The sequence below is a fragment of the Hippoglossus stenolepis genome, chromosome 2 (assembly GCF_022539355.2).
Source record: "Hippoglossus stenolepis isolate QCI-W04-F060 chromosome 2, HSTE1.2, whole genome shotgun sequence".
In the NCBI taxonomy this organism is placed as follows: domain Eukaryota; kingdom Metazoa; phylum Chordata; class Actinopteri; order Pleuronectiformes; family Pleuronectidae; genus Hippoglossus; species Hippoglossus stenolepis.
Window position 1 is genome coordinate 31,074,276 of NC_061484.1, and position 24,063 is coordinate 31,098,338.

Genomic DNA, 24,063 nt, shown 5'->3' on the forward strand with positions numbered 1-24,063 from the left:
GCTAGAGGTCGTTGAGAAAGTTCTCTACATGCTGCTGGTTCTATGGGTCGTTCAGAAGGTTGTAGATATGTATCAGGTTCTACAGATTGTTAAGTAGGTTCTGGACGAACTCTAGGTTCTTCCGGTTGTCAGAAGGGTCTAGACCAGGGGTCTCCAACCTTTTTACTCCAAGAGCTGCTTTGAGCCACTTGAAACGAAGCCGGTTTGGTGAATAATGACTGTTGTCTTTTAAGCGTAGTTTTCAGCTCCTTGACCTTCTCTGTCCGTCTGGTACCTGCCGGAATGTTGAAAAGTGGATGTGGACTTTGGTGAAGTGTTTTTTTTTTCATTCTTTAGGTTCTTTGGGTCATTCAGAAAGTTCTGGGAGACGTGAAGAGTAGGAAGTAGCTGCCTTTCACCATGTTTCCACGTCGGCCATTTTCCTCTGATGTCACGCTCATGATGATGTCATCAGAATAATCCAGGTCTGTGATTGGCTACGTCACAGTTTGTGTGTGTTCTGTTTAGATCCGGTCGATGTCGCAGTTCGAGTGTCCCGGTATCTGAGCGGAGCTGCTGTCTCTCACCTGTGTCCCATCTCTGAGGCGATGCTCACCTGTAAACACAAGAGGTAAAACATGTGACGTCCTTGTCCTCTCCTCCTTTCTGTCGTTTTCATTCACTCTCTTTATCCACAAATCGAAGTTAGAATTCAGCGAGCAGCTGAATCTCTCTCAGCTCAGATTCGCTTCCTTGGACCTTCATCAGAATCTGTGTTCAATGAAGCTGTGATGAATAAATATCGTCTGTTCCTTCGCAGCCCAGACGACGACTCCTATCAGAAGTTTGTTCCTTTTATCGGGGTGAGAAACAGCGTGTGTGTTATGACTGCGTCTTGATATGCTGACATCATCACTGTGTTTACATCACAAGTGTGGGAAAGAGACACTCTGTCACCACACATTTTATTTTGACAGTGTGACAGGAAGTTGTTTGGTGCTTGTGATGCTAACAGTAAAAAAACCACAGCTCCCATTAAAACACCATCGTGAGCTGTTTGACGTCGCTCTTAGTCTCATGACAGAAACATGAAAAGTCTTTTTGGTTTAATGTTGGTTGGAAAACCAGCTTTCAGGTGCATTACCGCCACCTACTGGGCTGGAGATCAGAGCATTGACACACAGAAGAATGAATCCACCACAGACACCTGTGACCTTTAACCTGTGCGCACCAGGGGCTTATGGGAAATGGAGTCTGGTAAAGGTCTTGAACATGAATATATCAAAACATAAACTATGACACACTTTTTAAAAACTAAATGTAAATGCATCATGAAGCGCAGACAGCAGAGTCTTGTTGCCATGGAGACATGCTGATGATGTTAAGTGGCGCTCTGCTCTCTTTGTTCCAGCTGGTGAAGGTCGGCATCGTGGAGCAGAACTTCCTGTCCACCTCAGGTAAGACCAGCTCCTCCCCCTGCTCCTCCCCCTGCTCCTCCCCCGTCTCGTCACCGTGTCTCGCCTTTCTCTCCACAGTCGACTCTGATGACATCATACTGGGGTCTCCTCCCTCCCAATCAGGAGCACCGATCAGCATCACCTCCACACCTCCCCCCTCCCCCTCCAACAGGTACTTCCTGTTTTCATCTGTTTGAAGATGTAGGGTGTAGCAGTGTACACGACCTGTGACCTCTGACCCCTCATGTCCAAGCAGCTGTTCGGGGGAGGTGATGGGTCTGCAGGTCGACTACTGGAGCAGTCAGGGGGGAGGAGGGGGGAGGAAGGAGGGCGGGATGAAGAACACGCTGAAGAGCAACTTCCGCTCGCTGCAGGTGTCGAGGATCAGCGGAGGAGAAATGATGAGTCTGACGGTGGTGATGAAAGAGAAGAACAAGAAAGGTGAGGAAGAGGACGATGATGATGATGAGGAGGAGGAGGAGGAGGAGGAGGAGGAGGATGATGATGATGATGATGATGAGGAGGAGGAGGAGGATGATGATGATGGTTGTCTGTGTGTGTGTTTGTCTCTGTCAGTCATGTTCCTTAGTAAGAAGACGAAGGAGAAGGAGGCGGAGTCGAGGAGTCAGGTGATTGAAGGAATCAGCCGGTTGATCTGTACATCGAAACACCAACACACACTGAGAGGTACAGACACACACACACACACACACACACACAGACACACACAGGTAAATGCACACGGAGAGTTATACAAACACACACTGAGAGGTACACACACACACACCAACACACTTACGTCACGAGTTCCATCATTAATTCAACTGAATGTTTTCATGTTGTTTACTTCCTGTTTAACATTAATGTGACATCATTTGAAATCATAACAGTGTATTAATAAATTTAAGAATTCAAAAATATCAGTAATGTCATAAAAACAGTGGGACAATGTGTTGTATAATAAAGAACAAAAACTAATAATAAATGAGAGAAACTCAGTTGATCCTTGGGGGAAATTGGCTGAATAATCTTGATCGCCCCCTGGTGGCTGGCTGCAGTGTAGGTCATAAAGACCACCTCGTCATTATCGCTGATCCATTAGTCAATCGGCTGATCGTCTGTGTCTCAGTCTCTATAGACGGAGTCGAGTGGAACGATGTGAAGTTCTTCCAGCTCGCCGCCCAGTGGCCGACGCACGTCAAACACTTTCCTGTCGGAATCTTCAGCTCCAACAAACCCTGATCCACGCTCTCCTCCTCATCCTCATCCAATCAGCCTTCAGCAGCAGAACCTTCTCTGCATCGCATCATGTTGGAAAAAAAATATCTGTAACTTGTAAGTTACTTTAAAAAATAATTGACATTATAAAAAGAATATGTAAAACTTCATGTAAATACTGTACAGTTTCAGATCAGAGATAATGTTTGTGGATTTGATTTAATTGACATTCTGGACAAACCAGCAGGAGAGAAGGTTATTGTCAATTTAATTTGGATCAAATCACACTTGTAAACGTTAGTCTCTAAACATGTTACATGTCACAGTGAAGCATCGTGTTCTCAGAATCTGCTGCTGCACTTCTCTCCTATAAACCTTTGTGAATTTAACCCTCTATTATCCTTCGATTAAACCACAGAGTGTTTTCACAGGAAAAAGTATTAATATTTGATCCACATTTGTTTTGGTTATTCAGGATGAAATTGAGGTCATTTTATAATCGTATTCTTCACTTGGACTACAGGGTAGACTTAGTGCTGCTAATGTCATTGAAACGCTTCCACGCATCTTCAGCCAGGTCCGAGACTTCAGATCCACATTTGTGTTCCTCATAACATTTGAGTTGGATCTAACTGGGATGACGATGGAGAGTGGAGGCGCGTGTATGGTGCAGTTCATGATGTTCACTTTGACAACAGAGCAATGAGGCTGGATGTCTGAGAGAACACTGTGTTTGGTTAGTAAAGGACTGTTGTGTTCTCCTTACAGTTCTGATGAGGATGATATTCTATTTGAACATAAAGATCTTTCTAAATGTTTGAAATTGTGTTTATTATGTTATGTTTTATATAAATATATGATAATGTTTCAAGTACCTGAAACATAAACGGTGGATCCTTTTCTGGAGGTTTTTAACTGCTTGGGTCAAAATGACCCGAGGAAAAACAATGTTAGTAAATTTGATGGTAACCGGAGAGTTAAAGATCAAAGTCTGTGGTAAACGCACTTCTGTCCAGCTCCTCAGATGTGGAAGTAAAATACCTCGTTAACCCCGATGGTTAGGGGGCGTGTCAGACCGGCTGCTAGGAGTGCATAATGCAACAACAACCTACGAAAGTCAGGTAAAGGGAGAGTGGAGGTCCGCATTTCCTACATGTGCTGAAACAGGTCAACCAATCATAACAGAGTAAATCAGCTGACCAATCAGAGCAGACTGGGCTTCATCAGGACGGGGGTCTTAAAGGGACAGGAGCTACAAACAAGTGTTGGACAGTGGCAATGGACAGTCTGAGGACAGTAATGTGTTTTCTGAACATTTGAGCATGTTAACATTTTACAGTCATGACACTAATTCAAATTATCAACATGAACACATTTTGGTTCGCGATCTGTGTGGACCAATCAGAGGAGAGAGTTTTAGAAACATTCAAGAGAAAAGACAACATGTGACTTACTGAACTTTAATATTTAGAGGAAAACATCCAAACAGCCAATCACATCAGACTATTGTGAATGGTGTCTGCTCGTCCATGTTGTGTGAGTCCATGCACTCACACACAAACATACACAGCATTATAACATTAAAGTTCACTGCTGCAGTTGTTCATGTCCAACACATAGAGCAGAGAGTCTCTGGTTGACAGAGTTCAACACCAAACTATGGAACCTCCTACACTTCAAAATTAACTATGGTTCAAACTTAGTGCAGATATTCACAAAGGTGCATCACTATCGCTGCAGCTCCTGCAGACGTCGACAGCAGGAGCTGCCTCCTTCACCACGGCTAATGGTGGTCACTACAGTGGTTGTGGATTCAAAGTCCATGCACGTCAAGATTAAAGTAATACTTTGCTTAAAGGTACAGGTGAAAGTTTGGTGATGTAGGTAAAAGTCTTTAAATATTCAGGAGGTAAGTGACTAAAAAACTAAAAAGTCTCAGAGGTCACCAGCACTCAGCAGCCAGACAACAGTCCAACGTGTCACAAGTTAGAAAGAGGGGTTCACAAGTTTTCAGGGTTCCCCCAAAAACCTTCAGAGATTAAAAGAGACACTCAAAAATCTGTGGAATCATTCAGGAACCTTAAGAGACCCAAGATGTTTGACTCCATTAGAAATTCAAAAACCCACAACATCTGTACAGTTCAAATATTCAGACAAGTGTTAGAACTGTTACGTGTCCATCAGAATCTTTAGGAAACCATGTCAACGCCATAGAAACCTGGCAGAACCAAAAAAGAAATAGTTGATGCTCATCCAGACCCTTGAAAAAAAAAACAGGAACCTGTGAAAATATGCAGGAACCGACAGTCACCTTTAGAAATCCATAAACAGTCAGGAAGGTGTGATAGACATTGGACGTCTTTCCACACTTTTAGACAAATAACAGAACTAATAGGAACCTGCAAAAATATGCAAGAACCTTTGTTATCTTCATATACACAAAGAACCAGTAGAATCCTAAAAAAAGGGTTAGGGTTAACGATGGTTTCAACCTTTTAAAGAACATAAAACTACTAGAAAGAATCCTTCAGAACATGTTTATCTGTGTTTAGAACCTGTCAGATCAGCAAAGAACCTATGAGCATTATAGATTTGATCCAAAATTTAAAAACAAGGTTAAGAAGATGCAGTTCCTCTAGAGCCTTAAGGAATCCAGCAACTGGCAGGAATCTTACAACATTTAGACAAAGAACAGAAATGAGAGGAACCTGTCAGAATGAGCAGGAACATAATGGAGCCTTTGTAAATCCAGAACCTTTGTCGAACCCTTCAGAAGCATACATCTTAGAATCCCTGTACATGGCAATATGCTTCTAATGAGGAGAGGACAATGTACATCAACCACAGGCTGAAGAACAAACAGGTGGTGAGAATCTTTGGGACCCGGGGGCCACCGAGCTCCCCTCCGATCTCAGGCCGCCGGCGGTAGAGGAGAACACCGAAACAGATAAAGGCGAAGATGGTGAAGAGTGTGACGGAGAAGGCCAGCGTTCCTGGGTCGACCTTGAATTGCTGGCCCTGGGAGTAGTGGTAGATGGCAGCGATGGACCAGGCCACGCCGATACCCAGGAAGACGTTGACCGCGTTGCTTCCTGTCACATTGCCAATGGAGGCGTCGGCATATTGGTCCTGGATGGCGGATACTTTACTGGCAAAGGTGTCTGAGGGAGAGAGAGAGAGTAGGGATGAAGTGAATGGAATGTATCGCAGTGGGATTCACAGAAGGGAAGGTTTGTGTTAGACCTGGTACTGAAGTCCCCAAAGCCACAAACACCACAGCAGTCACAGAGTCTTTGAGGCCGACGGTGCAGCCGAAATGAGACGCCAGGTCACCGATCACCGCCGTCAGCATACCGATGACAGAGATGGAGACGACGAAGCAGGCCCAGCCGTTCCAGTAGTCGGTGGGAGGAACTAAGGCAAACAGGAGTTTCCAGAAGATGGTGAGGAAGTGCATGACGTAGTCGAAACAGGAGGGCAGTTTCTCCTCACCGGATTCATCATCATCACCTGAGGAAGATGCTCGAGTCAACACTGATTGATATTTTTGTGATGATACTCGAGGAGCCTGTTTTCTTCTCCTGTTCTATTTGTTTTACCCTCAGATCCACAATCTACTGACACAGAGACAAAAAGAGCAACATCTCCGGTCGAGTCTTTACCCGAGCCGACTGTGATGGCCTCCACAAACTGCTCCCTCCAGCTGTTGGTCCCGATCAGCAGAGCCAGGTTGGTCTTCTTGAGGAGTTTATCCACGGTGCTCTGAACAGAACATCACAGGAGTCAGTGAACCATCATGTTCAAATCCTTTTTTTTCAGTTTTTGTTCTCGACACGAGCCACATGTCACTTTGGCTGAGCTTGTAATCAGGTCAACATCTGGCTCTGGTCCGGTTCAGACATAAAGAAATAATAATAAATCGAGTTCTGTGCGTTTTCTCTTGAAACTGACAAGATGAGAGAAATTTACCTTCACCCTGAGGATCATTACATTTTTATGATCAATAACTTTGAGGAGATCGTTAAGAGCAAAATCTCAAATGGGAAAAAAAAAAAGTATCACAATGTGATAACAGACAGACGCTAGTTAGCTTAGCACAAAAACTGGAGCCTGTACCAGTAATAACTCAGGTGTTCTGATAATGTGGAGGATATTAACCAGTTGCACCTTAAACTCGTACGACTCCTCGATGATGGCCTCCAGTTTGACGTGTTCGCCCAGCATTGGTCGACCCATCTCCGCGATCCGCCGCTCCTCTTCCTCCTTCTTCGTCCAAACCTCCTCACCCCCCTCCCCTGACACAAATATTGAACGAATGGATGAACAGAGGGATGAATTAGGGATGGATGGATGAGTTAATTGATGGATGGAGAAAATATGGACAGAAGAATGTACCTGTGATGTTGATGATGGCAGATGGGGCGGGATGCTCCCGGCCCTGGACCTTCCTGTAGACATCTCTTCCTGAAAAGGTACACAGGTAAACAGGTGAACAAGTTATCAGGTAAACAGGTGAACAAGTTATCAGGTGAACAGGTGAACAGGTAAACAGGTGAACAGGTGAACAGGTTAACAGGTAAACAGGTGAACAAGTTAACAGGTGAACAGGTGAACAGGTTATCAGGTGAACAGGTGAACAGGTGAACAGGTGAACAAGTTATCAGGTGAACAGGTGAACAAGTTAACAGGTGAACAAGTTAAAGGTAAACAGGTGAACAGGTAAACAGGTGAACAGGTGAACAGGTGAACAGGTGAACAGGTTATCAGGTGAACAAGTTAACAGGTAAACGGTGAACAAGTTATCAGGTGAACAGGTGAACAAGTTAGGTGAACAGGTGAACAGGTGAACAGGTTATCAGGTGAACAGGTGAACAGGTGAACAGGTGAACAGGTGAACAAGTTACAGGTGAACAGGTGAACAAGTTAACAGGTGAACAAGTTAAAAGTTAAACAGGTGAACAGGTAAACAGGTGAACAGGTGAACAGGTGAACAGGTTAACAGGTGAACAGGTGAACAGGTAAACAGGTGAACAAGTTAACAGGTGAACAGGTGAACAAGTTAACAGGTGAACAAGTTAAAAGGTAAACAGGTGAACAGGTAAACAGGTGAACAGGTGAACAGGTGAACAGGTGAACAGGTTATCAGGTGAACAAGTTAACAGGTGAACAGGTGAACAAGTTATCAGGTGAATATGTGAACAGGTTATCAGGTGAAGGAAAAAGTTATCAGGTAACAGGTAAACAGGAAAAGGTGAACAGGTATCATTCAGGTAACAAACGGTGAACAAGTTATCAGGTGAATATGTGAACAGGTTATCAGGTGAACAAGTTAACAGGTAAAACAGGTGAACAGGTGAACAGGTGAACAGGTTATCAGGTGAACAAGTTAACAGGTAAACAGGTGAACAGGTGAACAGGTGATCAGGTTATCAGGTGAACAAGTTAACAGGTGAACAGGTTATCAGGTGAACAAGTTAACAGGTGAACAGGTGAACAGGTAAACAGGTGAACAGGTGAACAGGTGAACAGTAAACAGGTGAACAGGTTATCAGGTGAACAAGTGAACAGGTAAACAGGTGAACAGGTGAACAGGTGAACAGGTGAACAAGTTAACAGGTGATCAGGTAAACAGGTAAACAGGTGAACAGGTGAACAGGTGAATAGGTGAACAGGTAAACAGGTAAACAGGTGAACAGGTGAACAGGTGAATAGGTGAACAGGTAAACAGGTGAACAGGTAAACAGGTAAACAGGTGAACAGGTGAATATGTGAACAGGTAAACAGGTGAACAGGTGAACAGGTGAACAAGTTAACAGGTTAAAGGTAGCTCATGTCCCTGATGTCGACCTGAAGCATCACAGCCTTCATCCAACAGTAAAAACAACGACATCACTCCTCCACGTTTACATGAAAACACTGGCTGATGTGCTTATATGTGAAATCTTCACAATAGAATGAATTACAATTACATATAAAAGCTTCTGACATAACTGGTGTGTTATATTTTGCATCATAATTTCTTTGAGGCGTTAATGATGTTTTCAGGCGTCTTTGTTTGTTCGTCCCTGTTTTCAATAAACAGAGAAAAACTGCACGACTGAGACACTGAAGAGGAAGTGACACGGAAACGTTTTCACCTTTAATAAAAACTGACCAACTGATTATTAGAGGAATGTGAATATGGGGATTAATTATCATTTATCATCTGATAAACTAAAGCTCAAAACTGTAGTGACAATGTGTGTCAACTGTACAAGACGTCTTCATTTCATTATTTCACTGAACACACATATATACTGTATATATATATATATATACATTACTGTATATATATTTATGTATATGTATATATGTATATATGTATGTACACATATATACATATATATGTATATATGTATGTACACATATATATATATATATATATATATGTATATGTATATATGTATATATGTATGTACACTGCTCAAAAGAATTAAGGGAACACTTAATCTTCACAGCAAGTCAGGTACATTTCAGGGAGATCAATCGGTCCATTTAGGAAGCACAAGTCATAATGAATCAGTTTCTCTGACTGGGACTGTTTCTAACGTGGTGTCCACAGACAGCTGCTCTCTGCTGATCCTTCCTGACTCCTTCTACTTCTGGGTTCTGCTCCTCCTCACTGCTGGTAGCATGAGGAGCTACCTGCAGCTCCATCAGGCTGCACAGGTAGTCCAGCTCCTCCAGGAGGACACATCCATACCTGTGGTCACAAGAAGGTTTGTGTCTCCCAGCACAGTGTCCAGAGCCTGGAGGAGACACCAGGAGACACCAGGAGACATTACGCCAGGAGACACCAGGAGACGCCAGTAGAAGAGCATCAACCCAGCAGCAGGTATCTGCTCCTTTGAGGAGGAGGAACAGGAGGAGCACTGCTCTACAAAATGACCTCCAGCAGACTACAGGTGTGTTTCTGACCAAACTGTGAGACACAGACTCCATGAGGAGGCCTGAGGGCCGACGTCCTCTAGTGGGACCTGAACTGGAGCCTCGTTCTCCTCACAGATGAGAGCAGGTTCACACTGAGCACATGTGACAGGTGTGAACGAGTCTGGAGACGTCGTGGTGAACGTGAAGCTGCTGTAACATCATCTATAAATCCAGTTGAGCACCTATTGGACGTCATGTGTCGGTGCATCCGACGCCACCAAGTCCGTCCACAGTCCAGGAGGTGATGATCCAGGTCTGGGAGGAGAACCCCCAGGACTCCATCCTGCAGCTCCTCAGGAGCATCGTGTCCAGATGTTATCGGGTGTGCATACAGGCACTTGGGGGCCACACACAGTACTGAGACACATTATGAGTTGTGATGAAGTTCACGCAAGTTGGATCAGCTTGTGATTTCAGTTTTTTCTTTGATTTTCGGTAGGATTTTGAATCCAGCCCTCAATGGGTTAAAGATTATGGTTTACATTGATCGTTGTTACATAAGTTAGTTCTCAACAAATTATAGAATGTACATCAGCAAAGATTTTCAACTTGAATAATTCGTAATTAAGATCTGATGTGTGATTTAAGTGTTCCCTTCATTTGTTTGAGCAGATATATATACATATACATATACATGTGACGTTGTGACTGTGACGTTCCAGCGCTGCTTCCCTGTTATCGTAAACTTTGTTGCTTTAACACTTTGAAAGCAAATAGTTTCTTACCATACAGCCACTTGTCTAGTAAGAATCCAACAGAAGAATGAAATGAACTCAACAGAAAACACTCGTGTGTTACTACATTAGAAACAAAGTGCTGACTTCACTCACCTGTTTTGACGAATCCACCTGAAAGTTTGAGACAAATATGAGAGAATTGAGAAGCTGCTTGTGATTTTCTGTGAATCTTTAAACTGATAATGTTTCAGTGTTTGAGAGAAAACAGCAGCAGGACACACGAAGGAAAATCGATCATCTTACCGACTTCCTGAAGCAACAGAGCTGAAGAGAGGAGACAGACAGGAGACAAGTCAGAGAAACCAAGCAGAAAAAAGACAGACAGTCAATACCTGTCCTCAACCTGAAGGTCAGGTTCAACACAACAGACATCGCAACACTACAGTACACCTGACTCAAACGTACCTGACCCCCCCACACCTGTCCTAACTGTCCTAACATCGGTCCGAACTGACCCACACGTCCTAACTGACCCACACCTGTCCTAACTGACCCACAAGTCCTAACTGACCCACAAGTCCTAACTGACCCACAAGTACTAACTGACCCACATGTCCTAACTGACCCACATGTCCTAACTGACCCACACGTCCTAACTGACCCACATGTCCTAACTGACCCACCTGTCCTAACTGACCCACACATCCTAACTGACCCACAAGTCCTAACTGACCCACACACGTCCTAACTGACCCACATGTCCTAACTGACCCACATGTCCCTACATGACCAAGTCCTAACTGACCCACACCTGTCCTAACTGACCCACAAGTACTAACTGACCCACACGTCCTAACTGACCCACACCTGTCCTAACTGACCCACAAGTCCTAACTGACCCACACCTGTCCTAACTGACCCACAAGTACTAACTGACCCACACGTCCTAACTGACCCACACCTGTCCTAACTGACCACACACGTCCTAACTGACCCACAAGTCCTAACTGACCCACAAGTCCTAACTGACCCACAAGTCCTAACTGACCCACACGTCCTAACTGACCCACATGTCCTAACTAACCCACACGTCCTAACTGACCCACAAGTCCTAACTGACCCACACCTGTCCTAACTGACCCACAAGTACTAACTGACCCACACATGTCCTAACTGACCCACACGTCCTAACTGACCCACAAGTCCTAACTGACCCACACCTGTCCTAACTGACCCACAAGTACTAACTGACCCACACCTGTCCTAACTGACCCACACGTCCTAACTGACCCACACATGTCCTAACTGACCCACACCTGTCCTAACTGACCCACAAGTACTAACTGACCCACACCTGTCCTAACTGACCCACACTTCCTAACTGACCCACACGTCCTAACTGACCCACAAGTACTAACTGACCCACACGTCCTAACTGACCCACACCTGTCCTAACTGACCCACAAGTACTAACTGACCTACACATCCTAACTGACCCACACACGTCCTAACTGACCCACATGTCCTAACTGACCCACACGTCCTAACTGACCCACTCACCTAACTGACACACAAGTCCTAACTGACCCACACCTGTCCTAACTGACCCACAAGTCCTAACTGACCCACAAGTCCTAACTGACCCACACCTGTCCTAACTGACCCACAGTCCTAACTGACCCACACCTGTCCTAACTGACCCACAAGTCCTAACTGACCCACACGTCCTAACTGACCCACACCTGTCCTAACTGACCCACAAGTCCTAACTGACCCACACGTCCTAACTGACCCACAAGTACTAACTGACCCACACATGTCCTAACTGACCCACAAGTACTAACTGACCCACACATGTCCTAACTCATGAAGACAACAGAGAAACAGAAACAGAGCGACAGCAGCGAGATCAAAGGAACAAAAGAAGAAATGGTAGATGAAGAAAAGGTCAAAGGTCAGTGGAGAGGTCAAGGTGCCTCCTCACACCTGTCCATCTCCTCCTGTTCCAGTATGGTTCCTGCAGCTCTATGTAGAAGGTCGCCTGCTTATCGTACTCCTCATGGTCAATTATTCTAACGGTTACTGTCTTCCTGCGGACGACAGAGTACAGACAACAACAGTGGAGGGGGGTGTCAGAGGTCAGAGTTCATGCATTAGTCCAACAACACACATTCAAACACAGACAGATTAAGTCGGACAGAACTCCGTCAACATGGTGAGGAAGGGATGAGCTCACCTCATCAAGCCAGCAGGGGGCAGACTTTCTCTGGTTAAAGTCACAATGAAACTAACACGACTTTCTCATCGAGTTAAAGTCAAGAAGTCTACAACTCCCAGAATGCATTTCAGTAAAAATGGTCCAGTTCCATTACTTTCAGTGATGCTGTAAAGAAACTGTGATGAGTCATAATCTTTACGTCAACCACAGTTCCCACAATGCTTTGGGGAAACTGGGCAGGAAGTTTAATGTTGCCATGGATTCAGGGATTTAGCTGTGAAGTCAGCTACAGTTCATTTCCTGTATCTGTTCACATTAAGTCCAACTGTCAAAATAAAAGCCACTAAATTGACTGGTATCAGCTCATGTTCTTTCAAACTAAAAGCAGCTGAATTGACTGAGGTCACTTGATGTGAACTCAGTGATGGACGGACACGGGATCACTGTGATACTGAAACATCCGGATTCTACTTCAAGTTCTGCAGAATCTGAATTTCTGCTTTGAAACTGAATTTCTGTGGATGACATCAGAGACGATGACATCATCAGAGAGTGATGTCACACTGAGTCAGGTGTGTTCAGGTTCATTATGACTTTAACTGTCACAGTGAGATTGAGGATGTTTTTCTCTTTGAAGCCATGAGGTGAGTTTAGATTAACAAGGATCACAGGTCGTTAGTGATGTGGGCGGGGTTACAGCACAGGAAGGCGACGCCCCCACCTTTCCTCTCACTCATCTCCAGCAGCTGAGGTTCTCCAATCTCTAGGAAGAAGTTCTTGTTTTTCTCATATTCTTCATCATCGATTATATTGATCTCAATAATTTTGCTGAAAGAAAGAGAAAGCAGAAGAGGAGGTTGCCAAAGGAGGAGCGTGAAGACGTTCGAAGTTCGATAAGGAAAGAAAACAAGGTTGAAGAGAAACAGCCACAGAACAACATTCAGAAAAACAAGTGTCCAAAAAACCCTGCATGTGATCTGTGATCGGGGTAAACACATGAAACTGAAGTGCAGGAGTTGATGACATCACAGACTGTTCATTAAGCCCCTCCCTCAAACCTTGTCCAATCATATCTCAATACAGGTGAATTTCTCAACATGTGGAAGTTGTGCACGTGGAGCTGAAATCTGAAGTAAGCGCGATGCTAATATTGAGCTGGGCTAACTTGTCGTGAACCATCCGAGGCTCAGATTGGATTAATGAGATTATCTCCAGCACAGTCACATGCTGGAGATAATCTCATTAATCCAGAATCGACGGTGTTTGTGCGCTTGTTTTACGACATGTTGCCAATTAGAACTACCGTCAACAGAGCGCCACAGAACTAAGTCACAGTGTTCCACTTCCTGTTCCCTCGTCCTAAACTCGTGACATTTTTTTCGACATCATAAAATACATCAGTAAAAACTCCACGTCTGATTTTTAGGCTTTTTACATGTCGGTTGCTGACATGAGACGACAGAGGTCATCGGGGACGTTAAATGTGATCACGTCAAACATGAAGACAGATCAACTCACTCGCGCCTTCACAGCCAAGTTCAAGTGTCACGAAAAGGTCAACAACAACAAATTAAGAAGTTAAGTGATGGTGACGATGAAGTCATTTGATGTGATGTAACTTTTTACACCTGACGATTATACTTACTTACTAAACCAAAAACCAGAGGAACTTCCAGGGTGATGCTAATTTCAGGGTCGACAACAAATAAGACATCTCTGTGGTCGAGTCTGTTCAAAACCACAAAGTCAAGAGGCGTCGGAATCTCTGAGTCCTGCAGCGACACCTCGGTTACAGAGGTGACGATCAAAAGACTCAGGTCGTCAGACTGAGATAAAAAACGAGTCTCCAGCTCAGACCAGTTTGATGACACAGAAAATGTCTTCCAGTGTTGGACGGGTCATTCTGCTGCAGGCGACGGCAGCCCTCATTGGACCGATCTGTATGTGTGTGTGCCAAGGAAACAGACGGCCTCCATCCATCTGCATGTTTATTTCATTTCAGCAGATTGTTGGTTTGCAGGTTTTAACTCTAACTCACTACGTTTTCATCATCGTGTTAGAAAGTTTGTGTTTCATCTTAAAACGTCCAATCAGATAATCAGAAGAATCGTTATCTTCATATAATAATTCATCTGAAAAAACAGCGACTTTACTGTCTCTCTAAAGACCACAGGCTGCAGGAAGAGCCACATGCTAACACGCCAACAGGCTAACAAGCTAACAGGCTAACAGGCAGGGTTTACATGCTAACAGGCTAACAAGCTCTACTCCCTGAAAACACAGCTGAGAGTCTGAATCCCCCCTCAGCCTCCTCAGTATTTAGTCCAGTTGTGTTGTGTTGAATCAGGTTGAGTTGAGTCCTGAGTTTCTCACACAGACGTTTATGAAGCTCAGTCAAACGACCAATCGTCATTCAGGGGTTTGAACATCAAGAGATGAACCGTGTTTGGATGCAGCTCAGTGACTTTGTCTGAAAATCTAAACTCGGAGCTGGAAGAGACTAAAAAGCTCAGCGGGGAGAATTCTCTGAAACTTAACTGAGAACTTTAACAGTCCTTTGATTTAAAGTATAAAGACAAGTGATTCATGGAGCTACAGTTAGTCTGTTTTGTGTGCAGGTAACCAGTGGTGAGGGCGGAGGTGTGGCCTGTGGCCAGCGGTCACCTCCCCTGTCTATGGTGGAAATGAGCTGCAGGCGTCCGGCTGCTTTATGAGCTGATGCTACGACAATGAGCAGGATCCTGCTGCTGCCGCCGAACAGACGCTGTCCTAATAAGGAAGAGAGCTGCATGATGTTTATCTGCTCAACACACCAGGAGCTGCAGACTCACAACACGACGAAGGACGTGTGAAACACTGAGCTGGAAATCCACAAACATCACAGGAGAGAAGACAACAGACACACAAACGGATCTCTGTCAACACACATCCACAAACCTGTTCTACACAAAGTAAAGACACAATGAAAATGAATGACAAGAGGAATTCAATGAATTCTTAAGAGACTATCTATAAACATGAAGGTCCAAAACCATCGACTATATAAAGTGACTGTATATAAAGAGCATCAGATGGTGTATCCTCTGTAGGCCTCGTCCCTTCGTCTCAGGTGAACAAGTCAGCAGAAACATGTTTTAAATAAATAAATATATATATTGTCCAATGAGCAGCGGCATCTCTGAGGACGACGTCCTCTGTCCCACAGAGTTGAATTAAAGTCATTTCACTGTGTGAGACAGTTGATCTATATAAGGCAGCGTCTCGTTCTCAGCATCCTCATTAATAAACTGAAACAAAGGACCAGTATGGCACCTTTTCCATTTCAAGATGTGGTCCTCCTCCCTCACAGCCAGCGGCCGTGTTTATGCTCTGGAAATAAATGTGTTGCGTTACATTCCTGCTGCCCACAGACATGGAAACAGTGTATGAAGAGATATGTGAGGCATGTAAACCGGAGCCTCAGTCACTGAGCCGCATGGAGGAATACACCAGGAATACAAACCGCTTAATAAAACAGCTGCGTGGTATTGATCAGGTTGTCATGTGACCATCACTTCCTCATCAAAGGTAGAATATTGTTACAGCTGCTGTTTGGAGAAGAACCTGTTAATCTGTTATAAATAAATAAACTTTATATTTTACAACCCTACATGTGTCTCTGTCTAAAGAATAAAAGCTGTTGGTTCAGACCAGTGTCCTCAGAGACATCTGGTCGTCTCCTCCTGAACAGTTTGAGTCTTGTACTTTAATGTCACTGTAGCTGAAGTGGATTCATGGACTCACAGAAAGTCGACCATCGCCAATAGCAATAAATACACTGAAAATGTACAGTTCTCTTATGTGAACACTTTTTAACAAAGACTCTAACTCCCAGAATGCCTTGTAGAGGAACCATTGCCTCCATGCACAAGTTTTCATCTCGCAGCAGTTTAAATGACGAACATTTGTACTCACATGATCTCATCATTGTCAAACTCCAGGACTCCATGTGTGTCCTCGAAGTCCTCGCCGCCTCCTTTAGCTGTCCCCTCCATGGTTTTGTACGGCACCACCACAACTCCTCGAGCTCCTGAGGACCGAACCACCTTCACCTCCATCATCCCGATGCTCTCGCTCACAGTCACCACCGGCTCCTCGAACGTAAAGATACCAGCGTGGTCATCATCAAAGATGGTGACAGTGGCTGTGCACGGAAGACCTAAACCTGCAAGGGCGTCCACATGGTTAGCCTCGCCCCCATCTGAGCCAGCACCCTCTGATGTGACTCTCACGTTGCTGAGGTAGACCAGGAAATGCTCATCTTCCTCGAAAATATCATCATCGATGATATCAATGCGGATTTCCTTTTCGGTCTCGCCTGGTTTGAACATAATAGTTCCTTCAGTGAACTGGTAGTCTGAGCCGGCGTTTGCAGTGCCGTCCTCTGTCCGGTAATCCACTGAGACTGTGCTCGTTAGGTCTCCACCTCGACGCACCACGTTTAGTGCTACGCTGCCGCAGTTCTCTAGACACTGGTAGGTACCAGGGTCAAAGAAAACTTTGGAGGAAGAGTTGTTGGCTGAAACCTCAGAGGAGATGTTGTGCTGATTGGCTCTCTTGGCCTGATCAGCTGCGTGCTTCTTCAGGATGTTTCCTGTTCCTGTCATGATCCTGGTCGCCTGACAGCGGTAGAAAGCCCGACTCTTCTGTTGCTGGTTTAAAACCTGATAATTAGCGAGCTCCATCAACTGCTCCATCTCCTTCTCTGGATGTTTTTGTTTCAGCTCCTTGAGGATCCTGGCCACCTCTCTGCGGGCCTCCTCCTCATCCAGCTCCTTCCTATCAAACCCTGTATCTCCGTCCATGAACTCCTCCCCACGCGAGCTGAGCATCTTTCTGTCCATTTCAACGTTGACCTTTGAGGGAAGCTCTGGTTCTCCCTCAGTTTCGATGATCATTCCTCTATGCTTCCCTGCTCTGTATCGTTTGTACATGTATTTGTAGAAAAGAAGTCTGCGGTCGGCCACGTAAGCGAAGCCAACACAAATGGGGAAGAAGAAGAGTGTGAGAAGCCCCTCCCATATATCAACAACCCCTGGAGAAGAGACGGCGAGGATCAGGTACAGCCAGATGTACGCAAAGACGCTCCAGGTGGCCGTGACAAAGAACACCCGGAGGTGCTTCACCTTTCTGGTCTCACCTTCGGGAATGACGGACACACAAAGGCCAATGATGACAAACATGTTGAATGCCGCACTTCCTACAATGGTGTTGGGGCCGAGCTCACCGGCGTCAAAGTTGTGACCACAGACCTCCACGACTGACAGGAGGATTTCAGGGGCGGAGGAGCCCAGCGCCATCAGGGTGAGGTTGGAAACAGTCTCGTTCCAGATCCGCACCGTTGTGGTGATCTTCTCACCGTTTGGTTTCTTGATGGTGATCTGTCTTTCTTGGGAGGTGATGACTTCGATGGATGACATGAAGCGGTCAGCGATGATGGAGACACCCAGGAACATGAACGCCAACCCCACAAAGTAAATGGTGGCTCTGGCGAGGCGGTCGGCGAAGGCCGGGTTGTCCGGCTTCCACATCGGCAGGATGACGCCCTCTTTGCAGGTGGTGCCTCCGCCACATTTGGTTTTGTTGCTGACGGTGCTGTTGGACCTGAGGGCCTCAGCAGAACCTCCTGCTACAGATAACTGAAGTTCAGATGAGATGAAGGTCACCAAGAGAAGCAGCTGATTGGCGGAAAACAGGGGTGTGATCCTGGTTCGGCTCATGGTGAAGGAGCTCCCTTAAACCTGCAAGACACAAACAGACACTTTAGTTCTTTGGTTTCTATGTGATCCTTTGTTGTTTTTATGGATGTGATCAACGGTCACAGACCAACATGGGATGTGATTGGATAAACTTACAACCAATCAGATCACGATACCATGTCATGACCGTTAAATCCTGACAGTACTTATACAACTGTAAAATGTGCATGTCAGTGGCAGCCATCTTTGTTGTTCATGAAATGCCTCATGTCAATCAATGTATCAAACCTGCCCCATTTTAGACGAATGGCTGTAACTGGCCCAATGTCTTTGTTTATATACAGTCACTGATCCTCTTTATATACAGTCACTGATCATCTTTATATACAGTCACTGATCATCTTTATATACAGTCACTGATCATCTTTATATACAGTCACTGATGGTCTTTATATACAGTCACTGATGGTCTTTATATACAGTCACTGATCATCTTTATATACAGTCACTGATATCTTTATATACAGTCAGTGATCCTCTTTATATACAGTCACTGATCATCTTTATACAGTCACCTGATCCTCTTTATATACAGTCACTGATGGTCTTTATATACAGTCACTGATGGTCTTTATATACAGTCACTGATCATCTTTATATACAGTCACTGATCATCTTTATATACAGTCACTGATCCTCTTTATATACAGTCACTGATCATCTTTATATACAGTCACTGATGGTCTTTATATACAGTCACTGATCATCTTTATATACAGTCACTGATGGTCTTTATATACAGTCGCTGATGGTCTTTATATACAGTCACTGATCATCTTTATATACAGTCACTGATCATCTTTATATACAGTCAGTGATCCTCTTTATATACAGTCACTGATCATCTTTATATACAGTCACTGATCCTCTTTATATACAGTCACTGATGGTCTTTATATACAGTCACTGATCATCTTTATATACAGTCACTGATCATCTTTATATACAGTCACTGATCCTCTTTATATACAGTCACTGATCCTCTTTATATACAGTCACTGATGGTCTTTATATACAGTCACTGATCATCTTTATATACAGTCACTGATGGTCTTTATATACAGTCACTGATGGTCTTTATATACAGTCACTGATCATCTTTATATACAGTCACTGATGGTCTTTATATACAGTCACTGATCGTCTTTATATACAGTCACTGATCATCTTTATATACAGTCACTGATCATCTTTATATACAGTCACTGATGGTCTTTATATACAGTCACTGATGGTCTTTATATACAGTCACTGATCATCTTTATATACAGTCACTGATCATCTTTATATACAGTCACTGATCATCTTTATATACAGTCACTGATGGTCTTTATATACAGTCACTGATGGTCTTTATATACAGTCACTGATCATCTTTATATACAGTCACTGATGGTCTTTATATACAGTCACTGATCATCTTTATATACAGTCACTGATCATCTTTATATACAGTCACTGATCATCTTTATATATTGTCATTAATATACATTTATATATATACTCGACATTTGAATCAGTTAAATTTTCTGAAGTGAAGATAATCAATTACAATAACAATGAAGTGTATTTAATTTTAATGCAATGATGTTTATCATTATATTCACAACTGTTCATTCATTTAAAATCTGTTATTTATTTATTCACCCTCCATGTTTATGTGAATATGTTGGTTTATGGTCATCTCACACCTTCTCATCCCAAAACTTTAATCATAATACACTTTTCATCACATTTAAACTCACATAACACACAAAACATCACGATCATTTATATAATGTATAACAAATACAGTAGCACAGTGAGATTTATATAAACCTGTTACTATATTTTTTAAATATATGAAGCTCATTGTCCTGCAGATTCACTGAGAATAAACTTACCTTCAGTCAAACTCAGAAAATTCAACAACTGAAGCTTTTTAAAATCTGAATCTTCACAAAAATATGAGAGGAGTTTTCATCCTGGAGACAGAAACAGTAAAGATAATAAAATGTCCACTTGTCCTCCAGAGAGACGATAAAAGGTTGTGAGACGACGAGGAGACGAGAAACAGAAACAGTCCAACAGATCCACTGTCGTCTGAGCTCCGCCTCCTCCCTCTGGAGCTGTTAACACTTCACATCTCTGAGCTGAGCAGCTCCACTCATCTCATTTATCAGATAAAATGATCTCATCTCATCTCATCTCATCTCATGATCTCATCTGATCTCATCTGATCTCATGATCTCATCTGATCTCATCTCATCTCATCTCATCTCATCTAATGATCTCATCTCATCTCATCTCATCTGATCTCATCTGATCTCATCTGATCTCATCTGATCTCATGATCTCATCTGATCTCATCTGATCTCATCTCATGATCTCATCTGATCTCATCTCTGATCTCATGATCTCATGATCTCATCTGATCTCATCTGATCTCATCTGATCTCATCTCATGATCTCATGATCTCATCTGATCTCATGATCTCATCTCATCTCATGAAAACTGAGTTTGAGTCCAGCGTCAGCAAATGAAACAAAGTGACGACAGCAGCAGAGTCACCACTCGTACACATGGTCAAAGAGAGACATCGATCAGGAAGTTCAACTTCAGGCGACGTCCAGGACAAAGTAATCTTCGTCATTGTTTAAAAAATAAAAAGCAATTGAGCAGCTTTGAAAAACTACTAAATTTGAATTATTTAAATTCAGACTCATCGTCTGAAACCTTGATCAGACTCTAATGCTTCTCAGCCTGATGGAACCGCTGCCATGTTTTAGTTTGTTCTTTTTCTCTGTTCACCTCAGAAACACAGAAAGTTTCCAACCCTTGTTCGTCCTGTTGTCTTCATCGACCTCAATGACCTTGTCGACCTCAGCTTATCAAGGTCAACTTGGCTTGTGCTTTCTTTAGGTGGAACACGTGAGCTCCTGGTTACGACGTGGGAAGTTGTGTCCACTGTAGCACACAAGTCAGTTTCCTGCTGAATACTGGAGATAAACTCTGGTTTTTAATAACTTCTGAGTGTTTCTAACTGATCTCAGTTCAGCTTCACTCTTCAGCTGCAGCTGGTTGTGACAGTTGAAGCTGACTCTCAGTCAGTTCTTCTCACAGGAGATGGAACCCACTCAGCAGAGTCACAGAGAACAGACGCTCAGGGAGAGAAGGAGGAAACTTTCTCCTCGTTCACACTCACACATCAGACTTAACTGGTTTAAAGTTAATAAAGTTTTACAGTGTCGATTGAACTTGACTCAAATCTTTATTTATATAAAAAACTGTTACATCATCACGTCTCTGAAATATTTTCACAATACCATGACGCAAAACTACATTACAACATTTCCACAATGTTACACAATAAATGATTCAGTGTGAGACACTAACCTATCATCACACATCACTGCTGCAACACAACAAGACGACAACATGAGCTGCAACACAATAAGACGACAACATCAGCTGCAACACAAGACGACAACATCAGCTGCAACACAAGACGACAACATCAGCTGCAACACAACAAGACGACAACATCAGCTGCAACACAACAAGACGACAACATCAGCTGCAACACAACAAGACGACAACATCAGCTGCAACACAACAAGACGACAACATCAGCTGCAACACAAGACGACAACATCAGCTGCAACACAAGAAGCGACAACATCAGCTGCAACACAACAAGACGACAACATCAGCTGCAACACAACAAGACGACAACATGAGCTGCAACACAACAGGACGACAACATGAGCTGCAACACAACAAGACGACAACATCAGCTGCAACACAAGACGACAACATCAGCTGCAACACAACAAGACGACAACATCAGCTGCAACAACATCAGAGCAGTGTCACTCACGTCCTCCAGCTGATGATGACCCTGATGAATAGATTGAGTCTCTGAGCTGGAGCTCACCTCTGGTCCTGACGCCGCCGTAGGAAAAGAGGAAGAAGAAGAGGAAGAAGAGAGAGAGTTGAGGAGGAGAGCAGCGTCTGATAACTGCTCTAAATTTAACAGAAACACACATTGTACTAAACATGGCAGCAGAGCTGCTTATCATCCCTCTCTCTGTGGATCATGGCCATACAAGGCCCTGCGGGGCCCGGGGCCTCCAGCAGCTCTTCGTCCCCACCGACACGTGGGGGGAGATAACAGCTAACAGCTAATGGTGACACTGACGGACCACAGAAGCTTGGAATGCTGGGATAAGTGCACCCCCCCCCTTCCCGAACACACACAACATCTGTACAGTGTGACTTTCCATCGAGAGACAGAGGTGTCGTCCTGCTCAGCTTTAAATGTGACGACAAACGTAAAGAATAACAAGTCAAAATATATCATGTATAGTTTATGAAAACAGACGTTGACTCCGGGTCCAGAAAGTGAATCCTGTCTGCTATGTAGTGACCAGCAGGGGGCGACTCCTCTGGTAGTTTCTATAGAAGTCTATAGAAAGTGACTTCTCACTTTATAACGTCAGGAAACATTCAGGAGTTTCTGTCTCAGTCTCTAGTTTCAAGTCTTCTTCACACAGCTGATGTTCATTTAGTGAATTATGATCATTTAGAGTCAAACAGACCATAAAGCACCGGATGTGTTGGGGGGGTGGGGATACCACAGTGTGATTGACAGCTAGTACCGTCCAATGGGTGCAGGTGGCAGGTGTGGGTGGGCGTGTCCGCCAGCTCTCGGTCAGGCTCCACCCCCTGCTCCTCCAAATATGGTTATTTCTGGTTTCAACAAACAAAGATGGCGCCGAACACGATGTGAAACTGAGGAATGAAGGACATCACATTAGTCTAAAGTAATGTTTGATGAAAAGTGTTGAACCACAGATCCTGATCCTATTTCCGCTCATATTAAATCACTTATGACCTCAAAGGTTTGTTTAGAATAAAAAATAATAACATTGATTACCTGATACTGACAGGGATTTTGTAGTTTTCCGTTGTGACCAGCAGGTGTCGCACTGCTCATCATGAAGCTTCATCAGTTTCTAACATTTAGTTAAAATTTCAGTGAAAATGCTTCTGTGTCAAATGTGAAGAACTGTTTCATTCTATTGGTCTTTATAAAAATATGAGTTAAATATAATATAATATTCATTTCAAACACAGGTGTAAATATCAGCGTCCATCAGGAAGCAGTTATCAAAACACTGAATTAGGCTGAATAATATAATACAGACGATATTAATACGTTTTCTCAAACAATTAATTCAAACAACACATTAAACAATCCAGGCTTGAAATACTATACAATACAAAATAAATGTATTTCATTTACTTACCTTGGTTTAATTTACCGTAGTTATATTTTTCCTTTTTGACCGTGTTAACATCTGCATGTGAACTACATACATGTTGATGTGTCAGTGGAGGAGAGCTCCAGATGTGGCTCCATTTTCTATATACTTTATGAATAATGTCCAGATGTTTGATTTAAATATGTAGGTACATTTGTTTTTTTTATATTTTACTAATAATGTTTGATCAGACATCTGGCTCAATTTATTTATTTATTTGTTATTTCACTAATAATTTCCAGATTCTTAAATAGATCATTATATTTTAGGATATTTTGCTAATAATGTTTTTATCAGACATCTGTATCTTTTTATTTTTAATTTCCTATTTTACCAATAATGTTTGAACAGATATTTTTTTAATCTATTACTAAGAATTTGAAGATTTTAAAGCAGATTTTAGTACATTTTTTTTGTTTTTACTGCTAATTTAGTTGGTT

At 43.3% G+C, this 24,063-nt stretch overlaps 2 protein-coding genes across 2 annotated transcripts in view; one reads left to right on the plus strand and one right to left on the minus strand.

Annotated features, from left to right (window-relative positions):
- The window catches only part of LOC118125530 (phosphofurin acidic cluster sorting protein 1), a 13,513-nt gene extending 10,047 nt beyond the window's left edge, over positions 1-3,466 (plus strand). The window contains exons 18-24 of the mRNA XM_035184217.1: positions 508-610; positions 800-842; positions 1,391-1,436; positions 1,515-1,608; positions 1,693-1,877; positions 2,013-2,123; positions 2,566-3,466. Of these exons, the coding sequence (XP_035040108.1) occupies positions 508-610; positions 800-842; positions 1,391-1,436; positions 1,515-1,608; positions 1,693-1,877; positions 2,013-2,123; positions 2,566-2,678 (695 nt within the window). The 3' untranslated portion in view covers positions 2,679-3,466. The remainder of the gene's footprint in view (positions 1-507; positions 611-799; positions 843-1,390; positions 1,437-1,514; positions 1,609-1,692; positions 1,878-2,012; positions 2,124-2,565) is intronic.
- Positions 3,467-4,100: 634 nt separating this feature from the next.
- Positions 4,101-22,335, minus strand: LOC118125524 (sodium/calcium exchanger 1). The gene is made up of 10 exons (XM_035184204.2): positions 22,177-22,335; positions 16,473-18,298; positions 13,240-13,346; positions 10,604-10,624; positions 10,454-10,471; positions 7,050-7,118; positions 6,822-6,949; positions 6,317-6,416; positions 5,898-6,164; positions 4,101-5,815 (listed from the first exon to the last, which is right to left on the minus strand). The coding sequence occupies exons 2-10, from the start codon at positions 18,275-18,277 to the stop codon at positions 5,439-5,441; spliced, it is 2,892 nt and encodes a 963-aa protein (XP_035040095.1). The 5' UTR covers positions 18,278-18,298; positions 22,177-22,335; the 3' UTR covers positions 4,101-5,438.
- Between the last annotated feature and the right edge of the window lie 1,728 nt (positions 22,336-24,063).

Coding starts and splice junctions, on each gene's coding strand:
- LOC118125524 (XM_035184204.2), bottom strand. CDS start 18,277: ATGAGCCGAACCAGGATCACACCCCTGTTTTCCGCCAATCAGCTGCTT. Junction 13,347..16,472: donor TTTGACAATGATGAGATCAT/GTGAGTACAAAT, acceptor TCTTTCTTTCAG/CAAAATTATTGAGATCAATA. Junction 6,950..7,049: donor TGCCATCATCAACATCACAG/GTACATTCTTCT, acceptor TATTTGTGTCAG/GGGAGGGGGGTGAGGAGGTT.